The following is a 16,115-nucleotide window of genomic DNA, read 5'->3' on the forward strand; positions in this document are numbered from 1 at the left end:
CTATCAGTTTGGCACTGGAGTATGAGCTTGGGGCACATTGTGTAAACAAAGAGAAAGCCAATTTTTTTTTATTGTGCACATATGCCCCCAACTGTCATCAAACTAATTCCAAATTTTCCAAGTAAATTTCTAAATGGAACAGATGGGAAGACAGGAATTCTGTCTGTTCTGCCTCTTGGACTGCCATTGTGATCTATCAGGCATCAAGGGCCATAGTCAACATACCCGGCCACCAGCTTCTATGAAACTGATGTGTTTTATCCAGATACACACATCAATTATGATTTTTGTTTATTAATTTAGTGTGTGGGTGTGGGTGTGTGTGCGCGCGCACACATGCGTGAACATGCTCATGGGCACACACACCACAGCACATGTCTGAAGGTCAGAGGATAGTCTGCAGGTATCAGTCCTTTCCTCCTGCCCTGTGGAACCTTCAGGTAGAATGCAGGCTGGCAGGCTGAGCCATCTCATTGGTATATATATTGTATCAGCGGTTTTCTATATGGGTTTGGATTTAAAGACTTATAGGTTAAATTTCTATATAAGAAGACATATCCTTAGATATGCATCTATGCTGGAGACAACCTAGACTTTCTCCATTTTCACACATTTGTTGCTAGAGAGGGCAAAACTAAATTTTAAGTCCTTTTACTTTTATAGAATAATCCACCTTCTCTCTTTCCTGAACAGTTTCCAATTACTTTCACTTTTCCCTATAAAATCCACAGAGCACAGTTAAGCACTCCATTCCCACTAATTTCATAGCACATTTGAAGGAACTTTGTATGCTTCAAGAGAGATGGGAGAGCATCATGCGTGGCCAAGGCCAGGTTCTTGATGCATACTTATAATGTGTTAAATTATTTGGGGAACACTGCCATTATGTTTACTCAAGAATAAGGTGACACTGGGAAACAATTTTTTTCAAGGTAATACTTTAAATTTTTTTTTTTTAAAAAAAAAGAATACAGCTTTGTCTGATTTTGTAAGAGCAAAGGCAACAGTCAATCATTTCTTTGGCTCATTCATTCAATCCTTGAGCAAAACTTAAGCCAAGGTTACTTTGGTAGGATTTAAAGCAATGAGACATATGTGAATAAAATGATATTAGGTCTATGTAATTCTGAATAATAAAATAAAGATTAAGATGGCAATATGTCCCGCAAGTACTGGTATTTAAACTTTAAAAATCAATCAAGAGAGAAGATTAAGTGGTCTTTCTTTGGTACTAAAAATGTAAAGCTAGGACTAAATTGTTCTATTTTCACAGATTTAAGATACAAGGAATGATATTTAAAGACATTAATGTGACTATTAAACCCTACAGTTTATAAAGACATTCCTGTGAAGTACACTTAGCAGAGATCCCTGAGTGTATTAAATACTCTATTAGTATCTTCCTTCAAAAACAGAGAGGAATAATTTAAAAGCTTTGCGAGACATAAACACAGTACTTAGCAAAAGCAGAACCCGTTTCGAAGGCTCCCTCTGCGGTCTGTAAAACAGGCCACCTCAGGCTCCACGGCACAGCAGATTCACAAGATGAAAATGCCTTAGCTATCCTTCGGCAAGCTATTAAACCAGTCGCTTATGGACTTTCTGTTTTGTCTTAGCCACTCAATATTGTTCTTCACTGTTTCCAATACTTGTTCTCTAGGTTGCACTCCTGCTCCAGCATTTGGATATTTTGCAAAAAAGCTCTCCATCTAGAAAAGAGAAGGCAATAATTCAAAGGACCCCTTGAAGCCTACCTCTTCAGGAATTCCATTTGGAAACAGACTTCGTTTCTTCCTTTGGGAATTTGTTATGACAGCAGCTCCTGGTGTAGCACTCAATGAGCCTGCCAGGCGCATGAGCAATCCCGCCTCTTGGCTTCGGGCTCCTGAGAGCCTGTTTAATCACAAGAGGCTATGATAGGGAAGGAGGGCGTTGTGCCATGGTTCCCATGTCCACTTCTGTGGATTCCTCTATTGTCTGTGCATTTCCCAAAATGTCCTAGGGACATTGTGGTCTGTGGCATAATGGTTTTTTCTCCAGCCTTTTTACTCTAGGGGTCTGGAGAATTTCCTACCATTTCAGTTCATTTCCTAAAAGACTTGTAAGAAAAGACTCTCTCCAGCATACTTCAAGGAGCTCCTACCCTCCAAGCCCCCTAAAACTCAGCCAGAGTATTATCTGCCAATTTCAAAACTAAGGATTACTTTGATTCTTAACATATGCAAGAATCTAAACATCTCAATCTAAATGTCTCAATATCTAATACACAGACATGGAGACTTCATGACAGCTCTCTTTGCTAAATGGACTCAAATCTCAACCAACTTATCCCAGAGTCACTGACAGCTACCCAGATAGGAGAGACACTCTACACACACTTCTGTCGGCCATTCTCCGCCTACCCGGGCCTTACATTTCTCAGTTTTTAAACCTCTTTCTCATTTGAGTCATTTTTCAGGTTAGTAAAAAAAAACAGTGTATAGCTGATTAGATTTAAGGGGTTTCTCTTTCTTCTTGTGTCTGGGATTTTATCAGAGAAACGACGACATCTCTTTGGGAGAAAAGCTTAAGCTTGTTCCTTTTTAGACAGGTCGAAAGGGCTCTGTCTCCATACCTGCCAGAGCTGCAGCTCAGTGTTGAAGGGCTCAGCAATGGTGACGATCCGGCCGAGGTATCTGTCATTGATGGTGAATCTGCAGGCAAATGGAACGGAGTAAAACAGAATATTAGTGTCCTGGCATGAAATCTTTTTTCTAGATGAAAAAGGTGTGTGTGGGCAGGGGGGTGAGTGTGAAGTAGTTTTCAAAAGAAGCGAAACACAGAAAGAAAATACGAAGGCTCAGAGAGTAGACACGGCAGCCATGCAAGCCCCGATGCCCTGAGTTCAATCCCAAAATTCCCCAGCGGAAAGAAAAAACCGGCTCCTGAACGTTGTTCTTTGACCAGCGCACACACAACCAATACAAATTTAAAAGCAAACACTTTTATCATCATATTCAGGAGTAATGTCTATAAAGTCCATACTTCTCTTTGCGTACAGATTTCATTCCATTTCTCAGACATGGTAGGCTGCTTGTTGTATCTCTCAAATGCTTCCCTTCCTCCTGGGTACAAGGGTACACAGACAATGACAGTACTTCTCAGCCTCCCTCAGAACTAGGTACAGATGCACAACTTAATTCTTATCAACAAAACACTAAGTGATACATCAAACTAGATCATAAGGGGAAATGGCTTGTCTGTCTTGGTCTGTTCTTTGTTGCTGTAATGGAACACCTCTGACTGGGTTCCACGTAAAGAATGCAGCACTAGCCGACGCTTGGCTTCTCATAAGGGCCTTGCACTGCTTCAGCTCCTGGAGGAAAGCAGCCTGGAAGCATGCAAGCACCCAAGAGGCACATGTGAGGACCTGGGACGTGCGAAATACTTTGTAACAATCATTCTTTAACTACCTTTGAATTTTAAAAGACGTTTGAGCTAGGGTTTCATGGAGCCCAGGCTGGCCCTGAGCTGATAGCTGGTCATATAGCTGAGGATGACCTTGAAGTTTTGACCCTCCCATCTCCTCTTTCTGAGTGCAGGGATTACAGGCACGCATCACCTTTTCTGGTTTATGAGGTGCTGTGCTGTGGATGATTGATTGATAAATAAAATGCTGATTGGCCAGTAGCCAGGCAGGAAGTATAGGCAGGACAAAGAGGAAGGAGAATTCTGGGAAGTGGAAGGCTGAGGCAGGGAGACGCTGCCAGCTGCCGTGATGAGAAGCAACATGTTAAGATACTGGTAAGCCACGAGCCACATGGCAACTTATAGATTAATAGAAATGGGTTAATTTAAGATATAAGAACAGCTAGCAAGAAGCCTGAGCCGTTAGGCCAAACAGTTTGTAAATAATGTAAGTCTCTGTGTGTTTACTGTGGGACTGGTGGGTAAGAGAGATTTGTCCTGACCGTAGGCCAGGCAAGACCAAGAAAACTTCAGCTACAGTGCTGGGGAATTGAATTCAGGGCTTTGTGCATGTTAGGCAAGCACCGACTGTACCAACTGAGCTAATTATTCCTTAATGGCCCTGCTGCCTCTCAGCATGGAAACATCAATGACCAATTTTAACAGGTTGTTGGGTGAGGACAACCTCTACGTATGACCAACCCACATCAACACTATGCATTCACTTAGGACTTCACTCACACAGGACTTCCTTCACTCCTTACAGATGGAAATACAAACCTCATCACAACTAATCACAGTGTTTTTTTAAAAAAAGAAACCCCACAAAGTTATGTATAAAATTTGACCACTGAAATACTAGGGGAGGAATATGGGGAAATATATCTATATATAAATCAATAGGAGAAAGTTTATACTCCAGAACTATTATACACCAAAAGCAAATGCAGTGGAAGACAGAAGCAGATAAAGTTTGCTTTATCTTATTTTTAAAAGTTTTATGCTATAGAGAACTTGTTGTAAACAAAATTAAAAGCAACTTGGGAAAAAAACAGCTGTAATATATACGGAAGTGGAACCTTTTTTTCTACATAAAGAACCATTGCAAAGTGCTGAAAGGGAGCAATATGCGGAGATGGAATCAGCAGAGGGATGTGGTGATATTTTATTTGTGCTGAAATGTGGTAATATTTTATTTGTACGCTAATAAATAGTTTGCCTGGAGATCAGAGGAAATAGCAAGCCATTTTAAGTAAACACAGAAGTCAGGTAGTGGTAGCACACACCCTTAATCCCATCACTTATCAGGCAGGGTCTCTGTGTATTCAAGATCATACTACAGAACAGAGCCAAGCGTCGTGAGACACGCCTTTAATCCCAGTACCAACTGTAGAGACCTGGAGGTCTGTACAGACAGGCAGTAACAAGGAAATGAGGTAGCTGGGCTAGGAGCCAATGAGAGGGCAGAACAGCAAGGCAATAAAGGCATAGGTAGGCAGGAAGTAGCTCACTTTTGGGAGCTGCAGAGCTGGTGAGGTAAGATTGGTTGGTGGCTCTCACTATTTCCCTGATCTCTAAGAGTTTCACCCCTATATTTGGCTCCGTGTTTTTTATTTAATAAGACCGTTTAGAAATTCATCTACAGAGGCATGAAAAGATGCAAACCTCTGTGCACTAGCCAATCCCCAGCCTCACCACAGACACAACCGCATTTCCATCCACCACTCTTAGGCCTCACTCTTTAGTCTTTACCCAAAAGGTGACTCCTAGGCACTGTCTGCCTCACAATCACTTCCACCCTTGCCAGGAAACGCGGCCTCTGGCTTCCAGGGTGTTTGCTCTCCAGACCTTTTCTCTGGCCCCACTCTGCACATCTCCGCCCTTCTGTCTACTTGCTTCCATGTGGGATACACATTTGCACCAATCTTTCTGCTCCTCTTTCTCTCTGCTCTGAGCTGTGCTGCCATGCTGAGTCATTCCCACACGATCAATGCAGTATGTTATGTCCTTAGTTTCCTGAGCATATTTCCAGCCCTGTTTTCCATGTCCCACTTTAGCCATCCAGTTCCCACAATGCCTTGCAATCACTTTAAATCTGCATCTAAATTAGTCATTTATGTGCTATTTACAACAAAATACGCTTTTCAGTTTTCACTCTGACCATTCTTAGCCTAGCCTGGGTTTCTGGTCCGTTGACTCTCCAATGCCAGCTTCTACTGGACCATAAGACCTTTCTTTTATGCTCCATGTATTTATTTACATAGTTGAGATGTGATGGCTTCATGCTCAATCACACTTTTAATTAAACCCCGAGCTCCCTTGTACTGTAATAGTTCTCGTCTAGCAAAACCATATCTTGGAATGGAGTCAGCTGTTTATCTTCTCAGGTTGTTTCTTCAGGTGGTCAAGTTCTGGCTTGAGAAGTCACCCGACTCATTGTATATTCACAGATAAATATCAAATGATAATCCCACATTAATAGTCCCCCTCCATTCCCTGGCCAACACATTTTTTCCCCCTTCAATCTGACCTTTTCAAATGTTTTCTCTCCCCAAACACGGTCCCTCCTTCCCCCTCCCCTAAAGATGCCTTTGCCTTCCACTGTAGAGAGAAATACAAAGTAACTCCTACATAGGCCTGTCCCCTCCTAATGCCTCAGCTTTGATTGCCTGTTTTCCTACTTAAAAAACAACAACTTTGCTTTAAAAAAAAAAACAATTTTGTTCCACATACTGGGACTTTCTCATCAGCATTTAAATATATTAGATACATTAAAATAGCTTCAATATACAAAAGGGAAAAATGGGGGCCTGAGGAGATGAATCAGTGGTTAAGAGCTCTGGCTACTCTTCTAGAGGACCTGGGTTTGATTCCCAATATCCACATGGCAGCTCACAACTGTCTGTAACTCCATGCCCAGGGGTTTCAACACCCTCACACAGACATACATGCAGGCAAAACACCAATCCATGTAAAATAATACTAATAAAGAATTTTTTTTTTTTTTTTTTTTGGTTTTTCGAGACAGGGTTTCTCTGTGTAGCTTTGCGCCTTTCCTGGAACTCACTTGGTAGCCCAGGCTGGCCTCGAACTCACAGAGATCCGCCTGCCTCTGCCTCCCAAGTGCTGGGATTAAAGGCGTGCGCCACCACCGCCCGGCTCACAAGAATTTTTTAAAAAAGAAGAAAAGGAAGGATCCTCCTTTTTAATCTGGCATTTCTCTTGGTTGTCTCTCCTTCCATATTTGCCAAACTTTTCATGAAATTTTGCTACAGACTCTTGCTGGCTCTGCACACTTGGAGTCATCCCTTATCACTCTTCTAGAATACTCTTTTTAATAAAGTTTCAGTTTTACTATTGTTAATTATGTGTATGTGGTGGGGAGGGGTATGTGCCTACGAGCACAGGGGCTTGTGGAGGCCAGTCATCAGTGTCCTCTGGAGCCAGAATTATGGGTGGCCCAGAACATTATTCCAAAGGGCTTTTTTATCCCCCCCCCTCCCCCCGTTTTTTCAAGACAGGGTTTCTCTGTGAAACAAGTTCTGGCTGTCCTGGATCTCATTCTGTAGACCAGGCTGGCCTCGAACTCACAGCGATCCACCTGCCTCTCTCTCCCCAGTGCTAGGATTAAAGGCGTGTGCCGCCGCCGCCGCCGCCGCCGCCGCCGCCGCCGCCGCCGCCGCCGCCGCCGCCGCCGCCGCCGCCGCCGCCACCACCACCACCACCACCACCAGGCTCCAAAGGGCTTTTTACAACAATGCCAAGGGGAGGGTCAAAAGAGCTCCCCCTTGCTAGATACAGCCAAGTGTAGACGCTTCCAAACACCTGGTACTCAGGCCTGTGGTCCAGTCAACCTCTATGCAGTCCTGCTGGGTAAAGCCACTAGGAAACCTAGATGGGCTCCAACACGTGTCCCTGCACTCTCCTCTTTTATTTTCAAACTCCCTCCATGCTCTGTGGGTCCTCCATCTTCACCATCAGGCCATGGTCCAGTCGATCACTGTCTTTGCTGCCAGCTGGCCATTGTCTTTGCTGGGACTACAGCAGAAGGTAACTGTGCTTCCCAAGTCCACTCTGATCTCCTGGTGCCCATGCTTCCCGGTTATCACCAGAAGCACTCGTTTTCAACATAAACCCATCATTTCACTGTATTACAAACTTCCACTGACAGACTCATCATTGCTCTTAGAATAAAAGTCAAATTTTAACAAGACTCTGCTCCTTTTAACAGTCATCCCTTTCTTTCCTGGTAGCCTCAGCCAAGATACTTCGGTTTCTTTTTTCCCTATTCTTTCTCTTTCCTGCCCTTCATTCCTGTGGGCTGGCACTTCCTTAGGAAGACCTCGCCTCCAACTTCTTTCAAGTTGATTGGTTTCCCCTTTGTATTATTTTGGTGTGCTCTGAGTCTGTTTTGGGGTAGGTACTACAGTTGTATACGTTTATTTGTGAAAGTCTTGACTTAATACTGTTTAACTTAATAATTCTTGACTGTTTGCTCTCACCAAAGTCTTAAGTTCTACAAGGAGAGAGAGAGCTGGGTCCAACTCTCTTCCCTATTGCAGCCCCAATGCCAATGATGGAACCTAGCACACAGCGTGTGTGCTACAAGACTTACTAGACAAAAGAATCATACTTTAAAATGAGGTTTTAGGGATTAGAGAGATGGCTCAGTGGTTAAGAACACTTGCTGCTCTTCTAGAAGATCAGGGTGTAATTCCTAGTACCCTCAAGGCAGCTCACAACTGTCTGTAACTCCAGTTCCAAGGGGTCTGACACTCTCCTCTCAACTTCCAACCACCAGACATTGCATGCGGCACACATACATACAAACAGTCAAAACATCCATACACATAAAAATAAGAAAAAATTTTAAATTTAAAATATAGAAATAAAATGAGATATTAATGAAGATATTTAAGAACAACACAGTCTAGGAACATACTGGGAAAACAGGCAGTTACTATAAATGTCATTTATCAGAAATGCTAAAATCCTTTCATTCAGTAGCAATAGGACATGAAAAGAATAAATCCTAAAACCACGTGGATAACACGGCTCCGTGTGTATCAAATAAGCAGCCACAGAGAAGTGGTTTAGGAATAATAAACACGGACAGCAGAAGTTATTTCTGACATTCTATTACAGATGACTTCAACATTCTTATCATCGTCCGCAGCCTCTGAAAATCACACATACCAGTTCTGTAAGAGGAAGACAGGAGTTTTAAAAAAGGAAATATGCTTGTGGCTGAAGTGACAGTCTTTGAGTTCTGAGACTGGATGCCAATCACTAGTCACCGTCGTTTGAATGGCCTCTTATTTCTGAATTATTGTTATTTTACTCTTAGTGACTAAAAATTAAAAGAAATATTTGGGAGCTAGGAAGAAATACATCGAATAAAAGCTGCAAATACTTGTGTAAACACTACCTACATAGGAGCAAAATATGTTTATCTCAAGGGCCCACTAGCATATGAAGTGCAGAAAATAGGAGGAAACACATTGTAGTGTCTTCATCAAAATGGTTAAAACTAGTAAGAATTTAAGTATATCTTTTATTATTATTATTATTATTATTATTTTAATTTTGGTTTTTTGAGACAGGGTTTCTCTGCGTAGCTTTGCCCCTGTATTGGAACTCACTCTGTAGCCCAGGCTGGCCTCTAACCTACAGAAATCTGCCTAAGATTAAAGGCGTGTGCCACCACCGCCTGGCTTAAGTATATCTTAAATAGCTTGAAATAGTTAGATGAGGTCATCTACTTCAACTTCATGTTTATATGCTTAATATTATATCATATGGAAATTATTTTGATGTATTCAAAACTTATGATTGAGTGCTTATTGAGCTGTTTTGAGATAATGTTTAAATGTTTAGATCATGTTCATTATGTCAAAATTATTGAAATTTTTTCGTCTGTAACAAACTAAAATCAAATTTGGTCAAACCCCACTACAGACCTATTGAGCTTCATAGTTTCTCTAAGGGTTTAGAAGGCACAAGGGCAGAGAGTCATCCCCCACAGATACTGGGACTTTGTGATTAAGGCTCAAACTAGAGAGCACAGTAGTGGGCTGGCAAATAGCAGTTATAAAGGTCATGTGAAAAAAGCTTGAGAGAAAAAATTTATCTGAGAGTTGTAGCATGAATCTTAAAATGTCTTATTAACATAAAACCTAGGAGCCAGGTATTGGGGTGAACGCTGAAAGATCAGAGAAGCAGAACAAGCCACAGCCAACCTCACCTTACCAACTTCTCAGCCAATCCTGTTTCCTCAAACTGGAAGCCTCTGAGTCCTCATCCGAATGAATCTCAGCTGAACTGCTGCTAAAAGTCTAAAAGCTTAAAAGCCTCTAGTTCCTGGTCCTCGCACCTTACATACCTTTCTGCTTCCTGTCATCACTTCCTGCGATTAAAGGTGTTTGTTACCATGCCTGGCTGTTTCCAGTGTGGTCTTAAACTCACAGAGATCTGGATGGATCTCTGCCTCCCAAGTGAGAGGATTAAAGGTGTGTGTGCCACTGTTTTCTGGCCTCTATGTCTATCTAGTGGCTGTTCTGTTCTCTGACCCTAGATAACTTTATTAGGGTACACAATATATCGACCACAAAGGGTAATAACAAATTTTTCAGAAATAGAGACAGTAATACCACTCAATCAAAAATTTGGAAATCATTCAAAAGTTTAGAAATATTTGAATAAAGCTTGGCTCATTTCAATATAACTTGTCTCTTACTAATTTTTCATAGGGAAATTTTATTTCTTCAAGCTAAATATAATTAATATTGCCTTTTGTGTAAGAGACATGTGGTTATTGTATGATCTTGTGTTGGGGCCGTCTACAATAATATCTCATGAAAGTTAGAGCATCAGACAATGAAGAAATCTTAAAAGCTTTGGGCAAGGCTTGTGGGCCTAGCTCTGACAATGGTTAATCAATCCATTGTCCTTGGAAACGAGTTTAATTTATATGATCTAATATGTTTACTTTAAAGCCAGATATTCATGGTGTCTATTACAAAGTAAAATCTATTTTTTCTACTTATCAATTATTAAAAGTATATAATAACAAAAGATACTTTTATCTTTTCACAGCAATTTAAAAGTAAACATTGTGCTTCATTTATATAAATTTCTTGCAGTGTACATAGACTCGTGGTCTTTCAGCTAACACAAAACACACAGTAGGTATCCTTAAGCATCCATCTTTCTAAATGGAAAGTACTCCTCATACAAGATGAATTCATAGGCCAAGATAACACATTTTTATATATATATTATGTATACAGAAGGAGGTGCCAGATCTCATTATAGATGGTTGTGAGCTACCATGTAGGTGCTGGGTATTGAACTCAGGACCTCTGGAAGAGCAGTCAGTGCTCTTAACCTCTGAGGCACCTCTCCAGCCCCAGATAACACATTCTTGTTGAATAGATTTACTCAGTCTAAACCAAGCCTTTCACTGAAACAATTATAAACAGATGAACCACGGATATGAACTCAGGTGTGCACATGTCCTCAGACCAATGTTTAGAAATGGATGAATATAGCCAGGCAGTGGTGGCACATGCCTTTAACCCCAGCACTGGGAGACAGAAGCAGGAGGATCCCTTTGAGTTCAAGGCCAGCCTGGTCTACATAGTGAGTTCCAGAACGGCCAAGGAGGTTACACAGAAAAACCCTGTCTCGACAAAACAAAAAGAAATGACTGAACGGTGATTCTCACTAGTCACAAGAACAAAAAAGGCAAAAAAAATCTATCATAAACAGGCAAAAGCAATGTAGAAAACTTCAGTTGAGAGCCAGAGACACAATGTGCATCTCAGAAGGAAAGGGAATATAAATAGACACGAGGGCAGGGGTGAACTGCCAGGAGAAGAGAGGGGGTAAAGTCATCCCTGTGGCTGTGTTTCTCAGAGGACAGTAATGACCGTCTGCCGTTGACAGGGAAGATTAATACAGACGACAAGGGGACTTCCTAACGGGAGGCTTACAGGTGGACTGACCTTTCATCAGTGTGTACACATTTATTTGGGAAACACATTTAGCCTATATTCTATTTTATAGTCGGCCAAAGAAGTGTCCTTTTTAACAGAAATTGAGCATTGCATTTAGAGGACCAGAGTCAAGATTGGCAGCACATCCTCTACACGGGGCCAAAGAAATGAGAAGCTTGGGGAAACGTCTCTCATTTGCTCTGCTCTGCCATCTGTAGTTCCCATTTCCCAAGCTGCTGTCACTAGGCATGAGGGTAGGTCAGTCATAGAGCGCGTGCTTTCTGCTTAGTAGACAGAAGGGCCTGGATCCTCCAGTCCTCAGCACCAACAAACCACACACAAACACACACACACACACACACACACACACACACACACACACACACACACACAGAAAGAGAGACAGAGACAGAGAGGTGCATATGCCAGATCTCTACCCACCCACCCCCCAAAAGTGTTCTTGCCTAAGAAACGTAGTTTCTTAGGAAGAAAGAAACTGTCTTAGGAAGATTAGTGCTGTGGTCCTTTACCTCTGGCGATGCGCCGTTTTGGTATGGGACAGCAGTCAGAGAAAGTCAGAAAAAGAAGGCACCTGCAGGGAGTGTCACACGAGGGATCAAGGAGCCATTATCTGATCGTCCCACCTGTTGACCAGATAGTCCCAGTTGAGTTGTATCCAGTTCCAGGCCATGCTCTTCCCGTATGGGTTGTATGAGATGTAGCGGATGACTGTAAACACATCCTGAGTTTTAATCACACTGGGGTCTTTGAGCATTTCCAGATACCTAAGTGAAGACAAAAAGAAAACTGCTTCAAAATGAACTTCAAATGGGAACCATCATCTAAATTTCGGGGCCACACAGCTTTTGCCCCAGCAACTCAATTCTTGAGGTATCAACTGACAGAATGAAGTAAATACGACAAATGGAGAAAGTTTTTTTAATAATTAGTGTATTTAGCTGTTTTTAAAAAGTAATGTCTAATTTTGATGAATACTAAAATATAAACATTTAAATCTAACAGTTTTAGTTAGTATTAAACATTAAAACTATTATTGAAACTTAAACTAATTTAAAATTTAAATTATTTTGGAAGCACCAAAAACAATTCAAACTAAATTTTAATGATTACTCTAATAAAATAACATTTATTGAATTGAGTACACACACTTATTTGTCTATTATCCCACTGAATTTAAAAACAGTGTCTGTTAAAGAAAAACTTTAGGTCTTATTCTATAGGTCAGAACTTAAACTTTACTTGCTAATGTAAGCTACATGGTTAGATTAGCTAGCTATAATTACAATATAATACAAAGAAGTCCAGGATGAATTAAAGAACAAATGGGTAGATGTTCCTCAATGTTATGCTGTGGTGTTAACTAGAGTTGGCCTTCTAAGTCCATATCGCTATTAGAATTACTTCTATCTGAAGTCAACACATATTTTGTTTACTATGAGAAAGGCACCTCAAAAATATCTACCACTGATAATCGGACATATTTTCATAATCTCCTTGTCTTGTTTCATGGCTTCCTACCTGCTGGCTCAGACCATTCCTATTTTTAGGGGAGATAAGGCTTAATAACTACCAAAATAGATCACTGTTCAACTTGAGATGTGAGATAGATTAGAGAGATACCCTTTATCAAGGAGGAAAGAAATTTATAGACTTTTTTACATTTTTTTATATATCAATGTCAAGCATACTTAATGCTGGAGTCTAGATAGAAAATGGCCCCAAAGGTCTGTAGTTGAAGGCCTGGTCCCCAGTTGGTAACATATTAGGAGTAATTGGATCATCATGGTGCTGTCTTTATCAGTGGATCAAGCCATTGTAATGAATGCCTAACTCAACAGATTGTGAAGAGGTCCCATTTCGTTGAAGGAAGTGGATCACTTTGAGGGTTGTATGCTGTCTGTCTCCTTCTCTGTTACTCTCTGCTCTCTGGCTGCCCTGTGGTGAGCAGCCTTCCCTCTCTTTAGTCCTCTACTGTGATGTTTCTGCCTCTGTCAGGCCTAAGTGCATTGGAATATGAACTCAGATCTCTGAGCCATGAGCCAGAATTAATCTATCCTCACTTTAAGTTGTTTTCTTAGGGGTTCTGGCACTGTGGTAGAAAAGGAAGACATTTGGCCCTAGAAATTTACCGTAAGCGAGACTGAAGAAAACTTAGGCTTGAAGTTAAGTTCATATGCTGTGGGACATTAGAATATACCACTCAGTCCTTTCATTCTTTGGGGGGAAGTTCTGTAGATCAATAGCTAACTTTGTGAAATGCCCAATGTGGAATGGGCACACAACAGTATGTCCTAGGCAGGATGAGGGACTAGATTCATTGGTTTAAGGAACATCTATGCTGCTTTGGCTTGTTGGTAGTGTAGAGGAACCCTAGATATATCTTTAGTCTCGAAAAGAAACGTGAGGAGATTCTGAAAAAGCCTCTGGACAAACCAAAGTGTTATACAGCACAATTATTTCAGGAGTGGAAGACATGACTGTGACCATAGCATTCATCTCTAGAAGACAGACAGCATTCTAGAAGGTAAGATGTGAGCCGTTAAAACCCAACCGACTTTGGCCCAGGACCAAAATAGGTAAATACCTTAGGGAAGACCAGCAATAAAGAGAGCATCCCTTTCTCCATCACTACAAAAGGACACATGTCTTCCTTGTATAAAAGGAAAATGGGGAAGGGAGGAAACCATAGGACATTTACTTAGAGACTACATGACTAGGGTTTGGGTTTAACAACTCATTTACAAACCAGACTTGAAGACAAACACAGCCAATGTCTGGAGTCCTCACTGTACTGGCTTTTAGAACCAATCAGATAGAAAACAAAGGTGTCTACCTATTTAAGCACTTGCAGTTGTACAAATAAACCTACTTTGGTGTGAAATACGGCACACTTATCAGACACTTCAGATAAGCAAGGAATTCCAGGGGACCCCTCACATCACCCCAAACTTGCTGCCAATCCTCCTTTGTTATTGTCGTATCTCAAGTTCTGGAAGACTCTGCAGATGCTTGGAATAACAATCTCAAATGTGAATAGTGCTTCAGATTCACAGATTATAAAGACCTCTGGCCACAGAAAGTGGAGGATGGTGCAAGGTGGAGTAACCTGTCTTTTACAACAAATGTCTTAGGAGAGTACTTTGGCACACTAGGCCATTGAAATTCAAGAAACTGTACTGATGTGGTGGGCCCTGAAGTTTTTTTTTTTTGTGTGTGTGTGTTTGTGTGTGTTTGTGTATGTGTGTGTGTGTGTGTGTAATTTTTCTTCTATACCTGCATCCACAAGTCTTTCTAAAACATATAGTTTTTAAACTCCTTAACAAATAATTAGCACCATGCCATCAAGTGTAATGCTTTGACATATGTCAAGATGGTTATGTTCATTATTTAATCTGAACCAATTTTATTTTATTAATTTTTTTTTTTTTATTATTTTATGAGTATGGACATCTTGCTTGAGTGATTGTCTATGCATTGCTTTAGAGCCTGTGCCCATAGGGACCAGAAGAAGGCGTCAGTTCCCCGGGACTGGAGCTAACAGGTAGTTGGGAGTCACTATGTGGGTTCCAGGAATCAAACTAGAGCCCTGTGAAAGAGCAGTCAGTGCTTCTAACTGCTGAACCATCTCTCCAGTCCCCCAAGTTTATTTTAAATTACACATTAAACATGGCAGTCCTGGTGGGAAGCAGAGGTAGGGAGATTGCCTTAATGTTACAGGGCCACATAGTGAGACCTTGTCTAAAAATCGAATTAAAAGAAGAGAAAATTAAAAATAAATTACACCTGAGTATACATGTTAACGTTAGAAGACTTGCCTGGCACAGGCAAAGCATTGGTTGGAGTTAATCCCCAGCACCACGAAGCAGCAAAGAGTTTACCTTGCCAAAAGAGTAACATCCCGCACGGAAGCTAAACCATAGAGCAATTTTTCTTTTTCTTGTGCTAGGGAGGTTTTCTGGTATTGCTCTAGAGTATAGTTCCATGAAGCCTCGTTGCCAGAGTTCTGCATCCCATAGCGGTACACCAGAAGCCTGAGGTTTACAGGAATGCTACAAGAAGAAAGCATGTTTTAGGAATTTCATGTGTTCACTCACAACTCTGTTAAAATCTTCTGTCAGGCAGTGGCGGTGCACGCCTTTAATCCCAGCACTCAGGAGGCAGAGCCAGGCAGATCTCTGTGAGTTGAGGCCAGCCTGGTCTACAAAGCGAGATCCAGGACAGGCACTAAAACTACACAGAGAAACCCTGTCTCAAAAAACCAAAAAAAAACAAAAAATCTTCTAAACAAGCAAACAACATGAGTAGTCACCTTTCTTTCCCTTGTAGCCAGGTCTCAAATAACTGGGAAGCATTTCTCAAGGCATCACCGTCTCCCATCTTGCATGCAAATCCTAATACAGAGGCACGGAGTAACCTTCAAAAACAAATGAGCACAGAACCAGGGCCTTAACAAATTTTTCATCACGTCTTAAAACACAAACAGGGGCTGGAGAGATGGCTTACTGGTTAAGAGCACTGACTGCTCTTCCAGAGGACCCTGGTTCAATTCCCAGCACCCACATGGCAGCTCACAACTGTCTGTAACTCCAGTTTCTGAGACCCAACACCCATGGCAAAACACCAATGTACGTGAAATAAAAATAAATTTAA

At 41.3% G+C, this 16,115-nt stretch overlaps 1 protein-coding gene across 1 annotated transcript in view; it reads right to left on the reverse strand.

Moving 5' to 3' along the window:
- Positions 1 to 603: 603 nt before the first annotated feature.
- Enpep (glutamyl aminopeptidase) overlaps positions 604 to 16,115 on the reverse strand; it is a 76,032-nt gene continuing 60,520 nt past the window's right edge. The window contains exons 16-20 of the mRNA XM_059265007.1: positions 15,775 to 15,879; positions 15,344 to 15,514; positions 12,089 to 12,229; positions 2,615 to 2,693; positions 604 to 1,709 (exon numbers count right to left, since the gene is read on the reverse strand). Of these exons, the coding sequence (XP_059120990.1) occupies positions 1,557 to 1,709; positions 2,615 to 2,693; positions 12,089 to 12,229; positions 15,344 to 15,514; positions 15,775 to 15,879 (649 nt within the window). The 3' untranslated portion in view covers positions 604 to 1,556. The remainder of the gene's footprint in view (positions 1,710 to 2,614; positions 2,694 to 12,088; positions 12,230 to 15,343; positions 15,515 to 15,774; positions 15,880 to 16,115) is intronic.

This window comes from Peromyscus eremicus, chromosome 6, assembly GCF_949786415.1.
Source record: "Peromyscus eremicus chromosome 6, PerEre_H2_v1, whole genome shotgun sequence".
Classification (NCBI taxonomy): Eukaryota; Metazoa; Chordata; class Mammalia; order Rodentia; family Cricetidae; genus Peromyscus; species Peromyscus eremicus.